Source organism: Mobula birostris, chromosome 20 (assembly GCF_030028105.1).
Source record: "Mobula birostris isolate sMobBir1 chromosome 20, sMobBir1.hap1, whole genome shotgun sequence".
In the NCBI taxonomy this organism is placed as follows: Eukaryota; Metazoa; Chordata; class Chondrichthyes; order Myliobatiformes; family Myliobatidae; genus Mobula; species Mobula birostris.
Window position 1 is genome coordinate 11,661,583 of NC_092389.1, and position 22,426 is coordinate 11,684,008.

General features: G+C 45.0%; 1 protein-coding gene across 9 annotated transcripts in view; it reads left to right on the forward strand.

The window, feature by feature from the left end:
- Nucleotides 1-22,426, forward strand: part of nectin1b (nectin cell adhesion molecule 1b) — a 548,976-nt gene that overhangs the window by 138,566 nt on the left and 387,984 nt on the right. For all 9 annotated transcript variants that reach the window (XM_072238137.1, XM_072238130.1, XM_072238129.1 and 6 more), the window contains exons 2-3: nucleotides 7,340-7,690; nucleotides 20,203-20,505. In XM_072238137.1, the coding sequence (XP_072094238.1) occupies nucleotides 7,340-7,690; nucleotides 20,203-20,505 (654 nt within the window). The remainder of the gene's footprint in view (nucleotides 1-7,339; nucleotides 7,691-20,202; nucleotides 20,506-22,426) is intronic.

Below are 22,426 nucleotides of genomic sequence, written 5' to 3' on the forward strand. Positions count from 1 at the left end.
GTTGGTCATTGCTGGCAAGGCCAATGTTGATGGTGTATCTCTGGTTTCCCCCTTAACTCTTCACACACAGGATGGTGGGTTTATGGAAGAGCAACCAGATAAAGTGACGGGGGCAGGTACAACTACTGCATTAAGAAGACGTTTGGTTCTGTACATGGATAGAAAAGGTTTAGCGGGAAATGGGACTAGCTCGGATAGACATCTTGGTTGATGTGAGTAAGTTAGGCTGAAGAGACTATTTCAAAACCAGGTGACCATAGCCATTATCCACTCCTCCCACATTCCAAAGACATGAGGGTTAGAAAGTTAATTTGTCACATGTATATAGTTGGGTAGTGGAAGCTTATTTCATCGGAAGAGCCTATTACAGCTTGAGTACCCCTTCTCTGAAATGCTTTGGGCTGAAAGTGTTTCAGATTTTGTTCGGATTTTGGAATATTTGCATCTATATAATGAGATAGCTTGGGGATGGTGTCCAAGTCTAAACACAGAATCTACTTACATTACATATACAGCTTATACAAACGTACATATATCCTGAAGGTAATTTTATATGATATTTTAATCATTTTATGTATGAAACAATAACGTGCATATTGAACTATTAGGAAGATAAGCTATCACTACCTTGACTGCCCTGGTGGACAGTCAGTGGCTGTTTGGAATCACTGTCATTCACAACTCTGAATTTATGTGTCACCGGTAAGCAGTCTTTGCCTTACACTTGTTCATCACATGTGTACTGATACACGTGTATGGGGTGTCAGGGAGGGGTAGCACCTCTGGTGGGGGAACATGTTGCGTCCTTTTCAGGGCGGTTAGTCCACCTATGGTCCCCACCTGGCACTCAGCTCTCACCTGTGGCTCCCCGTAGCTGTTTGCATGCGACAGCGGCCACACCCCGGGCAACGGCTTCGACAAGCCGGCTAAACCAGGTGAGGGTAGCCGACGGGTCTCAAACCCTCGGTGGGATAGGGAGTTGTCCATCCCAGCATGCAAAGACAGACTCCGACAGATTGAGCGGACGAGACCTACGGAAGGTCCAATGGTCAAGAAGGCGGTCTCTGCAAGCGTCGTGGAACGTGTAGAGCAGGACAAGACACAGAAGACATCCTGGTCATCCACTGCGCCTAGTCCCATCTCCAGCCATCTCAACTCTGTCTTGCCACTGGATCCAGATGGGAATTGGGAAGAGAGAGTGAGGCTGACGCTGCGCAACTCTCCCTCACTTAAATCCAAATCACGCGCTAGTCTTGACACCATCATTATGGTGTCGAGGTCCTCATCGACGTCAATGATGGACGAACAAGCAACTGATACAGCCATTCAGCGTGTTAGATTTTCATCAGTGATGATCTTGGCAAACTCATTAATGCATTTCTCTGCTGCTTCGTGATCAGCAGATGCGTTATCACCACAAATCTTTAAAAATTTAATGCCGTGCCTTTTCTTGAATTTCTGCAATAGCCTGCTGAGTATTCTCAATTACCTTCAGTTTTTATTCATCATGATCAGCATGCTGTTAAGCAGCATAAGTTTGCTCCGCTGACGAATCCACCCCTTCAATACACAATAGAGATCTTCGTTTTTCACTAGCTTCTGTTCAGAGGTCACTTTTCAGAACTGTCTGTGGTGTGCAGACATCTGCACACTGCCTGGGAACCTTCCCAGTGCCTTGTGGAATTTTCCAGTTGTGACATTGTGTCAGCACTCAAACAAATTTCAGATTTTGGAATTTTGGATAACAGATGCTCAACTTGTACTGTGCTGTATTTCTAAATAATAAATAAATAAAGTTAGTTGCTTTTAAAAGGAGTTAATGTCATAATGGATATAGAGGAGGCCAAAATGCCACTTGAATCACTTGCCTCAAATTCACTTCCCCAACCTATTCCTGTATTCTGTGATTCCTTTAGTTTTCCCAATCTTGAATATATTCAAAGACAGATAGATAGATAGATATACTTGATTGATCCGGAGGGAAATTGGGTTTCGTTACAGCCACACCAACCAAGAATAGAGCATAAATATAGCAATGTCTACAGCCAGTCAAGTCCCTTTATCCCGAGACCATGACTGGTTCTGAGTTCCTCAGCGAGCTACCCACAGGCTATGGTAGCATGAAGACTAGTGTGAAAGGTCTAGCAAAAGATTTGTTTCAAGCCATTATGAGAAATGCATGACTTATGCTAGCCTTGCATGAGTGAGATTCCTTTTGTCATTGACCTTGACAGCCCCCCTCAAAATATTATGGCAGCATAAAAATAATTCTTACCAATTATTGTGCTTCAGGCCTGAATCTTTTCCCACAAAGGCTTCTGATAGTTTCCTTGAGTTAGTATTGAACGTACTGCTTCTCCGAATTTGAGTCTTAAAATTAAAGGTAAAACTACTGGCAAGGAAATCTTCAAAAGGTAATGACTCAAGAAGGACAGCATCGATCATGAAGACCCTCACTACCCGGGACATGCCCACCTTATTAATTGCCATCGAGGAGGTGGTACAGGAGTCTGAAGATACACACTCATCTTTTTAGGAACGGCTTCTTCCCCTCCGCCTTCAGATTTCTGAATGGGCCATGAAAACCATCTCACTTTTCGCTCTCTCTTTGCATGGCTTATATATTTTAAAATATTTCTTATTGTAACTTATATTAATTTTTGTGTATTGCTTTGTACTGCTGCCGCAAAGCAACAATTTTCACAGCATATGCCAATGACAGTAAGCCTGATTCCAATCCTAAGATTGTTACACTGCCTTGGATCTGCAACCCCAGCCTGTGTTGTCCCATTATCAGTGGAGTGGACGCAATCAGGATGCACTTCAAGCTCAGATCCAAACTCTGTTGTGCAGGCCAGCATTTCTTGAAGTTTTATTTCCCCTAAAAGGGATCAAATTATGAGCTGGGTCTTCACAACAATGCTTTGAAAGGGATTTTAAAAAACAATGCCATAAGCACGAAGCCTTTGCAAAAATGGATGCAGAGATTTAATATTTCAAGTGGATGACCCTTCATGAGGTATATAATAGGGTTCTCAATAGTAGGTCATTTTATAGTCATTCAGAGTGTACTACATGTCTCATGGAGAGCCTGTGTTTGAACCAGAAGCAAGGACGTAGTGGTGAGCAACTTTCTGTCTGTCAATATTTTGGACCTGACAGTGGTTTTCAGCCTCAGCCTGTAACGTCTCCTAGTGCATAAATAATTTGTTGTTCTGAATAATTTAAAAGGCAAAGATTGAGTAGGGTAAATAGCAGCCTTATTAACCTTAAAAAGGAATTACCAAAAGCCTCTTGCAGGCATTATTGGGAAAGGGGCAGGGGCTGAGGAGTGGCAGTGGGGGATTGGGAGAGAGAAAACAAAACCTATTTCAGGCGGTGGCAGGAGGTGGCTGGGATTAGAGAGAAGTACATCAGTGTCAGTTGAAGTTATTGAAGTTTGGAACCTTAGGCATTTTTTTCAACTCAAGCAAATATCTAGCTGTAATTGTATTACTGGGCGCAGATGTGACTGACCCATGGACGTCACATTTACTCTCCGGCTAAGACACTAATTGCATTTCCAGCAGCATCTCTGATTCCCAGGACCACCCTGAGGATGTTTGTTTCAATGCTCATGTATTATCTAAAACAGAAACTTCACCAGCAAGTTGAGGGAGAAAAGTACTCCAACGCCTGATAAAGTATTTTAACTGATTCTACACAGTTGAAAACACTGGCTAATTATTTGTGATTTTGCAACCTCAGTCGTTCCCAGGAACATTATAATCTCATTTTCCTTTAGATTCATAATTTGGATGGTTTGATTAACTGGCGGATATTCTACAAACAAGAGTTTAGTGGTACAAAAGGCTATGGATGCTGGAATCTGGAGGATCTTAGCATCTGTGGAGTGAAATGGGCAGTCATTGTTTAAGGATGGAGCCCTTCCTGTCACCTTTTCATACTGGCCATCTCTCCCTTCCTCTTTCAGTACAGAGGAACAATTTCAACCCCAAGTGTTGACTGCTCATTTCCCTCCATGGATCCTGCCTGATCCGCTGAGTTCCCCCAGCATTTTGTGCATTGCTGTGGAGCGTTGTTTGTTGGTGCTGGTACCAGTTGGCTATTAAATACAAATGATTCCACCCTTCAAATTTCTGAGACCTGTAGCACAGGACTGCATGAACCTGACCCTAAAGGAGCAGACATCCCAGCTGGATGAAGCGGTCCACAGATACACAAATGCATGCCATCATCTGCTCCAAGGCACTGTAATATAGAAAGTCCCTTGTGGGGACTTTTTTCTGAAGTAGTGCATGTTATATCCTCTCAGCAAAGACCATTTTTCTTTGGTAGTGTAATAGTTTCAGAATCAGTCTACTGAAACTGCTGAGGAGCTGAAATTGCCCTCTGCTTTCAGGGCAAAAATGATTCCTATACTTATCTGCTTCACACAAATAACATGCGCTGGAATAAGCAGTGTTATCGCTGTGGAGATGTGAAAGTTTTGTGGGAAGCTGGAGGAGGAGTGGGGCCTTCGGGTGCATCTTTCGCCCTACTCCACGCGGATAATCTCCATGTCCAGCTGTGATATGTTGAAATAGTGCGTGCATGACAGCTGAAGATGTACGGTTTAATTTGAGTGATTTACTGTAAAGGCCACACGGCATGCAAAATTGCATACATTCAATACTCCTTGGAACATGGAGACTAATTTGACAAAACAGAGCTCTGGGAAGTCATTTTCTTTTTCATTATGGCTGGAATGAAATGGGTGCCAAGTCCTTCCTTGGATTAATTTCTGTATTAATGAGGTGGCGTTCTGAATGCAAGTAAGATGCTTCATTCTTTCCAGGGAACGGTCTGAAGCAGCAATTACTGGTTAAAGCCTTCATTGTAGATCAGGGCTATGGTCGATGGTTGCTGTTCTTGCCCATGTCCTGTCTGAGGTGTGGGGGAAATCGGCAAATGATCAGTGAAATGGCGACACAGGAGACTGCAGATGCTGGAGTCTGAAGCAACACTCAACAATCTGGAGGAGCTCGGCGAGTCAGGCGCTATCTTTGAATGGAAATGAACAGTAGCGTTTCAAATGGTCCAGATGCTGCCCGACTCGCTGAGGCCCTCCATCAGTGAGTGCAAGCTGAATTTTGATCAGCCCTCTGGTGAAATTCTGCCTCATCTTTTTTGCAATGACCTTGTTTGGGTCACTCAACAGTGAGTGTCCTCCTTGTCATAAAGGATAGTGAGAGGATGCGGTTGTGCATAATTATTATTGTGCTCCAAGTTAATAAGGGACTACAGTGGATGAAGTTATGGCCTGTGTCCAGAGATGGTATTCTAAAAAACATAAAGGATGGCATCAGTGAGCAATAGAACAGTGTAAAGGCCAGTCGACAGCAAAATAAAAAAACCCATAAACACAATGAGACGTGTAACCGAAAGGCATATAACAGTCCCACTGACAGAGAAGGCGGGTTCCTTACAGGAGACAGATTGCTGTTCCATTAACAATGGAAGCAGTCTCATTAAAGGAGACAGAATGCAGTCCCACTGATAATGAAGGCGGGTTGATTACGGGAGACAGATTGCAGCCCTATTGACAGTGGAGGCGGATTCCTTACAGGGATGGATTGCAATTCTACTGACAGTGGAGGCAGGATCACTACAGAGAAAGAGTGGAGGGTTGGGATGCCTCATTTATGCTCTCTGAGATTCCCTTGGATTCAGGAGGCTGCTGGCAGATCAGTCAGTGCCCGGAGTATCTGATCACTGAGTATCCAGTGGCTATATTGGCACAGTTAGCTTGGTCACATTCAGAGGAGCACCCATGGTGTGGGTTTTCCAGTTGGGCCCATCTGTAGGCCCATTCCCACCTATGAAAGTTCTGGAGAACTGACATCTGCTTTGTAATTAGTTTAGTCTGTTTTCAGCGGTTTTGGCCTGTCACTGTGAAGGGTTCCCACTGGACATGGTAACCAGATAACTCTAAGGCAGAAAATGTAGCAGAAATTACCTGCAGAATGACCACAAGCTCCAAGAAAGGTTTAATGTTGTGCTGTTGCTATGAGTATTCGTTACTAGATTCCAAAACAGGTTGGTGGATCATTAATGTGAGGAGTCCCAAGAGGCTTGCTACAGTTGAGGAAAAAGTGTTGAATTTCATAGAGCAATCCTGCTCTTAATACATGACCTCTAAATACAGAATCTTGGTGTCTGGAATTGTTTGTATTCTCATGAAGAGACCTCGCTAATAGAAAAGCAACAAGTGTGAATAGTGTGTGTTTACTGTAACTTAATGGAGAGTTGTGATCCGCACTGTGCACTTCCCAGTTTGGTTTGATATCTAGGTCACTACGTCGGTTGTTACTTGTCCATGGGAACAGTGAAATTTGGCAGATGTTCAGTATGCCGGTTAAGCAAGTGTGGCTACATTTGATTGGCAGCATGGCATTGAGATGTAATATTTCATATGATATAGACCCCCTTGAATAAATATCCGGCAAATGGAAATGTACAGCTGAATGAATTCAGCTAGGGGTTGTGAGTAAGCAAAGTCCCAAGCATTTGGTGTTGTTAGTGATTGTGTGAATGCCACAGAAGCTCATTCTTGTCATTAATTATGTTGTTTTCTAGAAACTGGTGTTTATCCACACGAATGGAAATTAGTTCCCTGGACCGAGCACTGTGCATTATGTAAAGCAGCACTTGTATTGTTACTTGAGGAATTTAGCTTGACAAGCATCTTGCTGTGAAAGAAATAGCTGGTATGCTCTTTTCTAAGCAGCGCCTTTTCCATAGTCAGCTCTCATCCTCCCTCTTGCCCTCCCCTCCTTCTCAAGTATTCTATCACCGCGGCCCTGATGTTGTTTGAATTCCTTAATCGTCGCCAAATTTAATTGGAGCTTGATACACTAAGCAGTACTCTCAGGTTAAGGTAAACCATTAGAGGGTGGATGTCTTTTGTGGCTGAGTGTCTTAATCCTCTGTGACATCAGTGAGGGTAATACGGCTGTTCTTGGGTTGAAGCTGCCTGCCTGCATAGATGCCACATTGTGTACACACAGAATGCAAGAGGAACTGAGCAGGTCAGGCAGCATCTATGGAGGGGGAGAAATGGTCAACATTTCAACCCAGCATTGTACAGTTTCATTGTACAGCATTGGCGGTACAAAGAGACCAAGAGGACTATATTCCTTTGTAATTCTCTGGCTGTAAAGTACTTGGGGACTCCAAGTTCTAAAGAAATGCAGCCCCTTTCTCTGTGTGTGCAGTGCAATTATATGAACAACAATGTAGATTAGGTTGTTTGCACCAATAATTCTGACGAACTTCTAACAAGCAAATGTTGTTGTAGTTTTTCAGGCGCAGACGGTGACGGTGGATGACAGCTTGTCTGGATTTATTGGCACCAGTGTGGTTTTGCGATGCACTTTCGTAAACAACGATCCCAAAATCAAAATCACTCAAGTCACATGGCAAAAGGCAACCAATGGGTCCAAGCAAAACATTGCCATTTTCCACCCATCTATGGGGGTCTCTGTCCTGCCACCGTACCAAGATAGAGTATCTTTCCAAAATCCGTCTCTAAATGATGCTACAATCGAGCTGTCCAGGTTAGAACTGATGGACGAAGGAGTCTACATCTGTGAGTTTGCAACCTTCCCAACAGGAAACCGAGAGAGCCAGGTTAACCTCACTGTTTTCGGTAAGTGGTTGTATCAATCAGGGAAATGTTAATTCTGTGTTGGCCAGTAATTTCTAGAGTGCATTTAGACAATCAGACCAGTTTAAGCTGATGTGTCATCTCACCCTAGTAAATTGAAAACTTATGTTGGCCTCTTTTTATATATAGATAGCTTGAATCAATAAAAGTGGCCACAATCTGATGATGTGATACCAACTGATCAACAAGTGTCTTTTAAGAAAGGAAAACCTCTTTGCCTGATCTGGGCCTATTTGTGGCTTTCATTTCACGCTAACATAGTTAACTCTCAGAGAAGGTGAGAGATGATATAACTTTACCATTGGTTCAATCGAAATGTTCACAGCCATTTTGATCTCCCATCCCAACAGAAGTAAATGTGTTACTAGAATCACGTTCATTTGCAAACGTGCACACACACGGTCTACAGAAGCTGAATCTCTAAGTATTAAGATTGAGCTTCTGTAATCTACATGTGTGCACATTTACAAATGAATGTCAATGAAACCACAAATACAAGTGGAGCACCCTTTATCCAAAATTCCAAAGTCCGAAAGCCTCCGAAATCCAAAATTTTTTTGTGCTGACATAATGACACAAGTGGGAAATTCCACAAAGTTCCCTGGTGATACACAGGTGAATGCGCACCACAGACAGTTCTGAGGAGTAACCTCACATACAGTATGTAATGAACAGAAGTTAATGAAGAATAGAAAAACACTGCATAACATGAAAAATTAAGATCTTGATTGTGTACGGAAAGAGTGGATTCGTCAGCATCAGAGTGAACCGCTTAACGGTATGCTGATCATGGAGCAAGCAAAGTTCTGTTACAATGAACTAAAAATTGAAGGTAAATATTTTATGTACAAAATTATTTCAAAAATTGAACAGAAAACTACCCACTCACCCCCGGTTGTAATTGCTGTGGAATAGGTAGTTGTTTGGAATCGATGGCAAATATGAAACCAATAATAGAGGCAGTCATTTAGCTCTGACAGTCTGGAGGACCCAGCTCCATCACATCAGACTATGCTCCAACTACAGACTGTTCACTCCGTGAGCTTCATACCAGCTGTATGTAAACTATATATGTAATGTAAATGGATTTTGTGTTTAGACTTTGGTTCCTATTCCCAAGGTATCTCATTGTATAGATCCAAATATTCCAAAATCTGAAACACTTCCAGCCTGAAGTGTTTTCGAATAAGGGATACTCAACGTATATGTTGATCCACCCTGGCTATAGCTTCTTGATGTCACTGAGCATAGCTACTTTAAGCTTGAAGTCATGATGATATGTGAAAATTATGTTATTAGGAGCTTGTTTTGCTAATTAGCTCTGTGCAGTGATCGGAACTCGATTCAGTAACTCATGAAAAAATGTCAGACTTAGATGTTTGAAAATAGCATAACATTTAATTGTTCGCTCCTAATATAAAACAAGACAGTTGTTCTTCCAACACCATATCTCCCAATGTTGCAATAATTCAGGAAAGAAATACATGGCACTTGTGTAGGCCGAGCATTGTTACACCTGTAGCCATTTAATGCTTGCACCTTCCATCAGTTGGGAGCCTTTTACAAACACTTCCAACTGAGGTGAATCAGGGCAGTGCCGTAAATATCACAGAGGAGCTTGCTAATGGCCTAACTGCCTGTAGCTGGAGAGTAATCAGCAAGTGAAGCTAGATAACTGTAATGTCATCAGCCATTACAATTATTCTTCAGCTGGTCTTATCATACTGGGAGGATATTTCACAAATGTTAAGAATGCTTGTCATCTTGCGTTTGATTACCATCATCTTAGACAGGCCTCTGTGACAAGGATGGCTTGCTTCCGCTCTGGATTCTGCGTTATGAAATGCCTGATAAGGCAATAGTTCCCACATTGGCTTTCTCCTGGTGGGACAGGAGATGCCTAACAGGGTGGGTGATCCACTCCTTTCAGTTACACAGGCCTTCTACGTGCCCGATGTATGGCTGTGAGGTTATCAAAAACACAACAGTGTCTCCCATCTGCCATGAGTGGTAATGAGCCAGAGATTCCTGGAAGGAGATGGGATGTTGCATTTCTTCAAGCAGGCTTTGCTCAGTGAAAGAACCATTATCCAGAAGAAACACCTAGAAATTTGGAGTCTCTGAAATCCTGTCAATAAGCAAGGTTAACACGAGGAGTTCTGCAGATGCTGAAAATTCAAACAACACACATCAAAGTTGCTGGTGAACGCAGCAGGCCAGGCAGCATCTCTAGGAAGAGGTACAGTCGACGTTTCGGGCTGAGACCCTTCGCCAGGACTTCATTAGTCCTGATGAAGGGTCTTGGCCCAAAATGTCGACTGTACCTCTTGCCAGAGATGCTGCCTGACCTGCTGCGTTCATTAAGCAAGGTTCCTCACTTTGCTTTACTCAGGAGCAGGCTGATTCAGTTACATAGAAACGTAGAAAACCTACAGCACAATACAGGCCCTTCAGCCCACAAAGCTGTGCCGAACATGGCCTTACCTTAGAAATTACCTAGCGTTACCCATAGCCTTCTGTTTTTCTGAGCTCCATGTACTTGTCCAGGAGTCTCTTGAAAGACCCTATTGTATCCACCTCCACCACCATCGCCAGCAGCCCATAGCCCAGTTACTATCGCTCCCAGACAAGGAGCATCCATTTATTATTCTGCCATTTATAGGACCATAAGACATAGGAGCAGAATTAGGCCATCTGGCCCATCGAGTCTGCTCTGCCATTTCATCATGGCTGATCCATTTTTTTCTATCTCCTCCTCAACCCAGTTCCTGGCCTTCTCCCCGTAACCTTTGATGCCATGTCCAATCAGGAACCTATCAATTTCTGCCTTAAATACACCCAATGACCTCTCTTCCACAGCTGCATGTGGCAACAAATTCCACAAATTTACCACCCTTTGGCTAAAGAAATTTCTCCACATCTCTGTTTTGAAAGGGCACCCCTCTATCCTGAGGCTGTGCCCTCTTGTCCTAGACTCTCCCACCATGGGAGACATCCTTTCCACATCTACTCTGTCTAGGCCTTTCAACATTCGAAAGGGTTCAATGAGATCCCCCCTCATCCTTCTGAATTCCAGTAAGTACAGACCCAGAGAAATCAAATGTTCCTCGTATGATAACCCTTTCATTCCTGGAATCATCCTTGTGAACCCCCTCAGGACCCTCCCCAATGCCAGCACATCTTTCATATCGATCTTGATATTAGATTAGATTCAACTTTATTGTCGCTGTGCCGAGTACAGATACAAAGCCAATGAAATGCAGTTAGCATCTGACCAGAAATACAAAGAATAGGGTTATTTACAAAATAACTGCGAATAAAAATTAAGCGCTACAGCACACAAATATAAAAGTACTGAGACAGTACAATATGGGTGTAATACTGCTTAGCGCTGTGATGAGAGGTTCAGCAGGGTCACAGCCTCAGAGAAGATGCTCTTCCTTTGCCTGCTGGTGCGGGAGCGGAGGCTCCTGTAGCACCTACTGGATGGGAGGAGAGTAAAAAGTCCATGGTTAGGGTGAGATGCATCCCTGGTAATGCTTTTCACCCTGCCCAGGCAGCGTTTATGGTAGATGTTCTCAATGGTGAGCAATTGGGTGCTGATAATCCGCTGGGCAGTTTTCACCACACGTTGGAGTGCTTTGCGGTCCGATACGGGACAATTGCCATACCACACTGAGATGCAGTTGGTGAGTGTGCTCTCAATGGTACAGCGGTAAAAGTCCGTCAGTATCCTGGGACAGAGATGAGCTTTCTTCATGCTCCGCAGGAAATAAAGGCGCTGTTGCGCCTTTTTCATCAGGATGGAGGTGTTCAGGGACCAGGTGAGATCATCAGAAATGTGGACACCAAGGAATTTGAAGCTTAATACACGCTCCACTACAGCTCCGTTGATATAGATGAGGACGTGAGTGTGACTCCTAGCATGCCTGAAGTCCACAATAATCTCCTTGGTCTTCTGGGTGTTAAGGGCCGTATTGCTGTCGGCACACCACGCAGCCAGGTGCTGGACCTCGTCCCTGTAGGGCGTCTCGTCATCCCCTCTGATCGGGCCAACCACCGTGGTGTCGTCTGCGAACTTGATTATGGAGTTAGAACCATGTACAGGAACGCAGTCAAAGGTGAAAAGGGAGTACAGAAGAGGGCTCAGCACACAGCCTTGAGGCACGCCGGTGTTCAGGGTGAGAGTGGAGGAGGAGAGGTTGTCTAACTTAACTGATTGGGGTCTGTTAGTCAGAAAGTCCAAGGTCCAATTGCAGAGGGATGAGCTGATACCAAGCTGGCAAAGTTTGGTGATCAGCTTGGAGGGGATCACAGTATTGAATGCCGAACTAAAGTCAATGAACAGCATTCTGACGTAAGAGTTGGGGCTGTCCAGGTGGGTTAGGGCAGAGTGAAGTGCCGTGGAGATGGCATCCTCTGTTGAGCTGTTGGTGCCATAGGCAAATTGATGGGGGTCCAGGGTAGAGGGCAGACAGGATTTCAGATGTGATAGAACGAATCTCTCAAAGCACTTTGCAATGATGGGGGTGAGTGCAACTGGGCGGAAGTCATTCAGGCCTGTGGCGGTGGAATGCTTCAGCACTGGCATGATGGTGGCGATCCTGAAGCTGTGGGGACAACTGCCTGGGCCAGAGACAGATTAAAAATGTCTGTGAAGACCTCGGCCAACTGCCCTGCACAGACTCTGAGCACACAGCCAGGTATTCCATCCGGACCAGCTGCCTTCTGTGCATTCACCCTGTTCAGGGTGGCACAAACATCGGAAGTGGAAAGTGAGAGAGGCAGTTCACCAGGTGGGAGATCAAGATTGATATCTTTCATCTTCAGTAGGAGATGCTTTGCATGTGATGTCCTCAAGGGTATATTTGGTCTTGTAATCTTAAACTATGTGTCCTCTTTTCTCTAATATCTTCAGAGTTTGGAGCTAGTCTGTGAATATTGTTACTGTGACCATGTTACACAGATGCTATCTGCCATGTTCCCTATGGAACTACCCCTGCTTAAAGGTTAGGAAGATTAATCAGCCCACCCTCCAGAATTCCTCCATGGAACCAGTGTCCTGTGTGTTTTGCACGTTGTGGATTTTGTAGTGAATGTACAAACTATAATACTAATGGGGTAAAGTTGGGTTTCAGTCCGTGCAACTCGGTCATTAATGTTGCCTCATCCTCTTTAATGATCAATTGATGTGTTCTGCTTAAAGCTCGCTTCATAGTCCTGGTGGTTTGGTTCCAGTCTTGGGTGAGTCTATACTCTACCCACTAATCATTTCCCCCAAAGCCACCCTGTGAACTGTTTTGGTCTCTTTCTTTTCTCCTTGCATCTGTTCTGCCTCTCTCCGCCACCCTGCTCTCTCACTGCTCTTGCCACTGCACCCAAAGCCTGCTCTCCCCATCCTTTTTTTCTGTCATCAGACTCTTGCCCCCATGACTGACTCCACCATCCCACCTCACTCTGATCTCCTTGCCCACTTGCTTCCTCTTTTTCTCTGTCTAGTTCCTCTGGCTTTCCTCCTTGATCTTTTGACTCTTTATCTGCCCTTCTCCACTCTTGTTTGCCCCCCAATCTCATTTTGCCCCCCAATCTCATTTTGCCCCCCAATCTCATTTTGCCCCCATTCTCATTTTCCCCAACACCTCTCCTTCTCACTCTGGGCTCCCCTGTGCGAGCCCCTCCTCCCCACCATGGTGATGTGGATTCCATGACTAGTTTCTGAAATACGTCTGCCACCATTCAGTAACCATGGGAGCAAGCCTCTTAATGATTGAAGAGCATTCTCGCTCTCGGCTATTTGTTTTCCCATTTTATGAACAAGCATACAGAAGAGATTAAAGTTCATTGGTTGCACTCTGCATGAATAATGAGGTCACATGACTGCCATCTCTTATCTTTTGCTAATTCATAATGTCCTTGGCCACGACTGGATTCCCAATTAGCCAGGTGTAACTGGGCAATACCGGCCTTTGTGAACTTCATGACCGTTAGTTGAAGACCTCCTTAAGGGATGCATTTTGTGAAACTATTTACGTGGGTAGATTGGAAATGGCCCTGGATGAGCCAAGTGTACCACATTTGTATTCAGAGTTCACAGCGTTGATCATTGACCGGCCTGATGTGCAGAGAGTAGCTTCATGTGAATTGTATGTGAGCCACACCACATTCATTCAGATTCAAGAAGTGCCTCCGCTTCCTAACATTATGCGGGTCAGGATCTATTACTGCTCTCTGTTTTCTTCTCACACTAAACTCAATGGGGAAAGCAACAGGGCACTAAAATCCTTATTTTCATTTGGTTTACCAGCCTTGATGGATGAAGCTGCAGTTGGTCTCCATGACTGCATTGACCTCATTCTACTAAGCTGACCAGATTGAGCAAAAAGCATTTAAGCAACTTTGCTTCAAGTACTGCCATGTACATGCTGGACTGGCTGAACTCCGGGATTTTATATGAACTTTGTGCAATATGGTGCGTGTACTTCCTCTCGCACAGCTTCTAAGCACAAGCTGAGATGCCTGTGTTTGTATTTGCATGTACACTGAGTGGCCACTTTATTAGGTACCCCTTAGAACCTGCTGCAGCCCATTCACTTCAAGGTTCGATGTGTTGTTCATTTAGAAATGTTCTTCTGCACACCACTGCTGTAACACATGGTTATTTGAGTTACTGCCACCTTCCTGTCAGTTTGAACTACTCTGGCCATTCTCCTCCACCCTCTCATTAACAAGGCATTTTTGCTCACAGAACTGCTGCTCACTGGATTTTTTTTTTGTTTTTCACACCATTCTGTGTAAACTCTAGAGACTGTTGTGCACGAAAATCCCAGATCAGCAGTTTCTGAGATACTCAAACCACCCCATCTGGCATCAACAATCAGTCCACGGTCAGTAACTTGGATCGCACTTCTTCCCCATTCTGATTTTGGTCTGAGCAACAACTGAACCTCTTGGCCATATCTGCATGCTTTTATGCATTGAGTTGCTGCCACACGATTGGCTGATTAGATTTTTTACATTATCAAACAGTTATACCTAATAAAGTGGCTACTGAGTGGGGTCCTATACATTGTATCTTCTGTATCCTCTAGCTAATGTTATCCATGGAATTGCAACTACAGCCATTGCATTACTTTGTACTTTGGGATATCGTGTCTGTACTTGCCAATCTTAATTTCGTGGTTAGAATGAAAAACCATGCCTTGCAACTAACTGTAGGTAGATCGCAATGAAAGATCTGCTGGAGAAACTTAGCACGTTGAGTAGCATCTGTGGGAGGTAAAGAATCGTCAATGTTTTGGGTCGGGACTCTGCATCAGGGCTGGTTTGATATCAGGGCTTTGCTGCAGATACAAGTCCTGGTTCTTTGTGGGCAGATGGTCTGCTTCTCTGCTGCACATTCTGATGTGTTCATCAGTCATCTATTTAACTGTAGGAGTCGAATGAAAGGCAACAGCTGTCTGTACCACTATGTGACAGAGGGCCCTGTGCTATTAAGCAGCATCTGACATTTAGCAAAATAAAGATATGCGGACTTTCCAGGTTGAAGCACAGCAGCAAATCACTTTGGTGGCGTGGGCAAGAACAAAGCTCCGTTTGATCCCATGGAATTCTGCAGTCCTAACGCCCATTCGCAGTTTGAGGATGGAGACGCATTTAGTCTTTCATTAGCGAGCTGGTTGGCATAAAACGTTTGCTTTGCATTACAATGTGGGTGGGGTAGCTCGGGGGTTGAATCTTTTGGCTTCCTAACTTTTCCCTGGTGCTGCTCATGTACATCATCTCCTGGAGATTTTCTTTCAAATGTGCTCAATTAAAAATGCAAATGAGATATTCCTACCAGGGTAACATGGTCTTTATTCATTACTGGAGGCAGCCTGTTGTTCCATTGGAGAGACTCATCCTATTGAGGTGCGTAATATTGTGGGAGTGCTGTTTATGTTTATCTTCGTATTGATCACCAGTCTAGCGCCAGAAATGAAAGTGCAGAGGCTGCCAGTCATTTAAATCCCTGAATCCATTTCCACTATAACCACAGCCAGAATTGGCAACGGACAGGAGCCACTTCCACGGAAGCTGCGTCCCCAAAGTTAGTTTGTCCTGGAAGGCGCAGGGACGATTTACTGGGCCCTTCACATTGGGTTATGTTGGGTTGATATATACCACCGTTTGGCCCAAACAATTGACGCTGGTGTTTCTGCTACCTATAAATCCTTTTACTGGCTTTCCTCAACTAAATCTGGTCCCGTGTTCTCTCGCTCCTTGTGCTCAACCAGCCTTCCCTTAACTCCACTACTGCTGCTTGCTTCCAGCAGTCGTCGTGACAATGAGTATTGCACTCCTGCCAGTGTGTGGGTAAAGGAGATTTTGCTGGATTTCCCAGTGACTGTTTTACAGTGATGTCCTCTGGCCTTGCTCTTCCCCACAAGTGGGAAAAATCTTTCCGGGTCCATTCTATTAAAAATCTCCTTCATTTATGCCACTACAAGATCACTCTTTAGCCTTTATTACCAACCAATCAACCAACAAAACAAGGATTTAGTTTGGAGCTGCTGCTCCTGGCATCACAACATGGAAACAAGCTCTTCAGCCCATCTCACTCATGCCAACCAAGGTTCCCATCCAGCTGGTCTCATTTGCTTGTGCTTGATCCATGTCCCTCTAAACCTTTCCTATCCATGTACCTGTTCAGTTTCTCTGGTCATTTTTTGGTAGTGAATTGAACAAGCTCCTGTCTTTCCATGTTATATCCATTTTGCAATACTGTCTGCCGTCCACATGTTCAGAGGGTGTGTCACTTTGACACAACTACTCCTGGTATCAATGGGTACCTCCCAAGAACTCAGATATCAAAGCAGTGTATACCTTAAAGAAAGTGGATGAGATGACAAAGTCTATTAATGTGGATTTATCTTCAAGTGTTAACTTTTCTCATTGTCATCTTCCTGTTCTGCTGCAGTTGGACCCTGTGCCCCTCTCCTCCCTGTCCTGTCTCCCTTGCACCCACTTCTCATTGGGGTCTATTTAAAATGGATGTTGATAGGTTCTTGATTGGTCAGGGTGTCAAAGGTTATGGGGAGAAGGCAGGGGAATGGGGTTGAGAGGGATAGTAAATCAGCCTTGATGGAATAGTGGAGCTGACTTGATGGGCCAAATGGCCTAATTCCACTCCTATGTGTTATGGTCTTTTCCCCTCCCGCTTTCTGTACCCCACCATCTGGGACCCCCATATGCCCTCACTCTTCACTTCTGCCCTCTCTCCATCCTCCGTGGACCCTTTCTCCACACTGTGTGTGTGTGTGTGTGGAGGAACAGGAGTAATCCTGATTTTACTGCAGAGGAAAATTCCTGAAGCTCTGGGGTAAATTGGTTTCATTTCTAATTGTATGTGTGTGTGTGTGTGTGTGTGTGGGCGCGCGTACGTACGTACTTGACTCAGATAATGTCCATCCTTCACTATACATTATTAAAAATATTATTGACTGTTGTATTTTAGCATTTATTTATAGGAGGCATAGCTATAAACGTAAAGCTTTTTCACAACATCCAAGCCATTTGTATTGTTAATCCCAAGTTGATGATCATTTAAAGTGATGTGATCCATTAATTAACCAAGTGTCAGAAATAATCCAGTGTTCTACAACAAAGAAACATTCAGTTCACTTGCTGTTTTCTGAACCCTCCCCGATCAGTTACCACTGAAGTACACAGAATATAATGAGTTCTGTTTCAGCATAGGGCACTCATGCAAATACACAATTCATTTTTTATTAGTTCGGTCTCTCTGGACTCTCACGTTTGTCTTATTGCACACATATTTTCTAATGTTTGCCTTGCCTCTCCTTATTTTTGTTGTTGCATTGCTATGTTGTGTATCACCCCTCTGCTCCTGTCTCCCCCACGTGTCTATTGCAGAATGCAGAGACATTTCTCTGCCACTTCCTGTCCTTCTGCTCCTGCCCCCCCCAACCTGCCAAGCCCGTGACCCTCATTGGGGCATAGACTACTGGCAGCAGCTGTAGCTCTGTGTTTTTAATGAGATGGGGTTGCTATCCCCATGCCCAACCCGCCTCCTTTCACAGCCAGGCGTAAGACTGACTATGGCAGAGTTACTGTCCTGCTTGGGGTTGAAATTTTGGGTGGATGCCTTTATGTGCCAGAAGAGATCCCATCTGCTCCCCCTTTGCAGATACAGACTGGCTTTCATTGTATTTCCAACATGTGTATGACTCACTTGAGGGTTCTGCCACTAAGGTGGCATTTATGGAGCACATCTATTGTACACTAAGTGTGATTCATTTAAGGGATATGGGTGGCATGTACAATGCCAGCACTTATACCTATCCCAAATTGACAAGTGAGGTGCGCGGCACTTCTGAATGACCTCGGCCCTCTTAATGATGCCCTTGGGGGAAAATTGAAGGATTCAGATTTAGTGATGTTGAAGGAATAGCACTGCACTCAGTCGTCAACGAGATGTATGACTAGAAGGGGAACCTGCAGGGCGTGGGCTTTCCCTACACTCGCACCCTTGTTCTTGGCTGTGCTGATTTGGGAGGTGTTGGTTATCACCCAGATGTGTAACTGCAGGTCATTATGTACCTGGAACTTAGGGGAGCCAGAGTATGATGGTAGTGCTTAGAGGAGTGTTTAACTTGGTGGAAGGTATGCCACTCAAGTGGACTTTGTTCTGGCTGGTTTCGAGCTCAGTCTTCCAGACTGAAGGGGAGTAGTCCATCATGTAGCCAACTTGTACATTTCAATGGTGGAAAGGCACTGGAATGTCAGAAGCTGAGCCAATCACCACAAGGTACCCAACTTCTCATCTGCCCTGAAGGTCTTGTTATTTCTGTATGTCACTGTTCTAGCTGAGCTTCTGGTCAGCAATACCTCCCTGAATATAGCTGTTCTGGGGCTCAGCGATGGGATTACCACTAAATTCCAAAAGCTGGTAGGTAGCACTTCATCTTGTAGAACGTACTTAGGTTAGTACTTGTGAGTGTCATTTGCTCCTTATCAGCCCACACTTTAATGCTGTGTGGACCTCGCTGTATGCAGGCGTGGTCCGTTTCTTCACCTGGAGTTGAAGATGATACAAATCATGCTGCTCCTGTTGTGGTGGGAGATCACAGGTGAAGCAGCTAATGGTGCCTGTGCCGAGGGCACAGCTCTAAGAAGCAAGTGGAATTGGGATGGTTTGTCTCCAACAACCATAGTGTCTTCCTTTTCATAAAGTGCAACTCCAGCCACTGGAGCGTTTTCCCCTAGAATTCCTTTGATTTGAGATTAGTAAGGATTTCTTAATAGCGCACGTTGATGATGAGGGTAGCTTTGCCTCCAGGATTGGGCTTTATGACCTGGGTGCAGATCCTACCCAGCAACCATGACCCTCAGCCAGTTCAGTCATTAGTGTTGATACCAAGCTAGCTTTGATTCTGAACATTTTCCCGGTGTTTGTTATTCAGCATGGAAGAACCCTGGTTCATTGACTGAAAGTGGTCATCAGGAGGGGGTTTCTTTGCTCATCTCTGATGTCATGAGATTTCTTGGGGTCTTGCATCAGTATTCAGGTCTCCCAGGATTAGGCTTCCAGCCCATATTATCATGGTGCCACTGGCATTTTTCCTGGACAGTGGGACAGAATGTACCCAGGGATCATAATTGATGAGCAAGACACTTTGGCTGGAAGGCGTGATTCTCCGTGTCCAGCGATGTCAGTTTGACAACTTACCCAACTTTAGATATTTGTGACAAGGACTTTACAAGGTTGATTAGCTGTCATTCCTTCTCTCCTCTGTCGACTTTTTGTCTTAAATTCTTTGTTGCCTTTTCTCAAGCTTTCATTTATATGAATATTCTCCCTCTCCTCTCATCTGTCATTCCTCCCCATCCATGTACCCTCTCTCCTTCTCCACCCCCCCCACCCCCTGCCGTACCTCAACCTTCTCTCTCTTTTCACTCTCAGCCTCCCCCACCACACTCTAACCACTTTAACCAATAAGGATTCCCTATATTCGCCCTAGGGTCCAGCAATAATTCTATAGTAGTTTGTGTGTCACTCTATTCCTGACTTGCTAAGGGCCTTTGAAATACTTTATAACTGTTTACGCTATACCTTGGATTTACTTCCATCTGTTCTGTAAGGAATGTGTACTTGGTATGGCATCTGGTGTTTGAGTGCCCTCTGTTCCACAATGTTCCTTTTGCTCTGTGACTGGGTGCCAATCACAGTAAAATTGGTAATTCAGTTTCCTCATATTTAAGAGGATGGGTGTGTTCAGACATGATAACATGTTATGAGGCCATAGGGATCTTTATAGTCTGTTAGATTGGCACATGGATATAAGAAAAATGGTGTGTCATGGGCTGTGTTGGAAAGACGGCATAGATCGATTATACAGTATGTTTATCTAGGTCAGCACAACACTGTGGGCTGAAGAGCCTATACTGTACTGTACAGTTCTATGTTCGCTAATTATTTTCTATTTTTCCTGCAGCCAGACCAGTGAATGATGCTGAGCTGACTCCACACACCATCGTTGCCAAAGCTGAACATCCCAGGAAGATTGTGGTAGCGACGTGTACATCAGCCAATGGGAAGCCACCTGGTGTTATCACCTGGGAGACGAAGGTCAATGGGGAGACGATTGTCAAAGAATTTCGAAACCAAAATGGCACCAGCACGGTGACCAGCCAATTCCTGTTGGTTCCCTCGCGGGAGGCTCACAGGCAGCCGCTGACGTGTGTGGTGAATTACCAGATGGACCGGACCACCAAAGTGCTGATGTTAAATGTGCAGTGTGAGTATCAGGCAAATCAGCTTAATGGTTGGCTGTAAATAATGTAGGTGTTCTGTTTCTGTCAGCTCACACTCTGAGGCTGCCATACAGTGATATACTTGGTGAGCAGCCTCAATTTAGAGTCAAAGACTCATGGAACACTACAATGCAGAAACAGGCCCTTTGGCCCATCTAGTCTGTGCCAAACCATTAATCTGCCTAGTCCATCGACCTACACCCTCACCATAGTATTCCACACCCCTCCCATCCATTACCTATCCAAATTTCTCTTAAATGTTGAAATCTAACCTGCACCCACCACTTGCGCTGGCAGTTTATTCCACACTCTCACCACCCTCTGAGTGAAGAAGTTTCCTTTAAACATTTCAGCTTTCGCTGCTGTGGCTTTCCCCTGCTAGGTCATCCTCTCCAACAGAATCCAAAGTTGTTGAGGGGAATGGCCACAGAGGTACTCTGCACTGGCTGCCTATCCCCTTTAGCCCTCCTGACGGTCAGCCAGCTACCTGTGTCCTGTACCGTGGGTGTAACTACGTCCCTGTATGCCCTGCCCATCAACCTCTCAGCCTCCCGAATGATCTGGAGTTCATCCAGTTCCTTCTCTAACTCTTTAACACAATCTGTTAGAAGCTACAGCTGGATGCACTTCTTGCAGGTGTTGTCAGGGACACTGCAGGTCTCCCTGTCTTCCCACATCCTGCAAGTATCCTGTCTGGCATTCCTACTGCTCTAAACGTGCAATAAGAAAGAAGGAGAGAATAAATGATGAAAAAAAAATCTACCTACAGCCTACGCCTCTCATCATGGAATCCTCAATTAGCCAAAGGTGCAACTCCCCACTCTGCCATTGGCCCACTTGCACAATGCCAGCTCCCTCAATGACTGCTCTGCTTAAACCTAACCTCTTTTTATTGATCCTTGCCAAGTGCTTAATTATGCACAATTGAATGTCTCCTTGGGAACTGTGGTGTGCAAAATGTGCCAGCTACCCCATTTGCTTCTTTTAAATGTTCTCCCTGTACACACACCAGCGTCTCTTCTGGACTCTGGCGTGCAAAATGTGCCGACTGCCCCTGCTGGCTTCTTTTGAACTCGCTCTCCCTCTGCACAATCCAGTGCCTCCTCGGGACTGGAGTGCACAAAATGTGCCGACTGCCCCTGCTCGCTTCTTTTAAACTCGCTCTCCCTGTATGCAGTCTGGAATCGCCTCAGGGCTGTGGTGCGCAAAATGTTCTAACTGCCCCCGCTCACTTGTTTTAAACTATTCCTCAACACAATCTAGTGTCTCCTCATGACTGGAGTGCGCAAAATGTGCCAACTGCCCCTGCTGGCTTCTTTTATACTCTCTCTTGGCGCAATCCGGAGTCTCCTCATGACTGGAGTGCGCAAAATGTGCCAACTGCCCCCGCTCGCTTCTTTTAGACTCTCTCTCCCTCGACGCAATCTGGAGTCTCCACGTGACTGGCGTGCGCAAAATGTGCCAGGTGCCCCTGCTCGCTTCTTTAAGACTGTCTCTCCATCAATGCAATCCATTCTCTCCTCAAGACTGGAGCGCGCAAAATGTGCCAATTGCCCCCGCTCACTTGTTTTAAGCTCTCTTCCTCGATGCAGTCCGGAGTCTCCTTGGGACCGTGGTGTGCAAAATGTGCCGATTGCCTCGGCTCGCTTCTTTTTAGCTCACTCTCCCTCCGCCACAATCTGGTGTCTCCTTGGGACTGTGGCGAGCAAAATGTCCTCATGACATTTGGTCCTGATGTATCTCAACATCCCCACCCCCACCTTCTCCGTGAATTCTGACAGTGCTCGTGTGTACAGGCGGCAGCTTCAATGCCTGGCACTGAGAGACTGATACTGGGAAGAGGGGAAAGCAGCAGACAATGGAGCGTACTGTGGGTGGGGCTGCCAGCCAAACGGATTCAAGCCA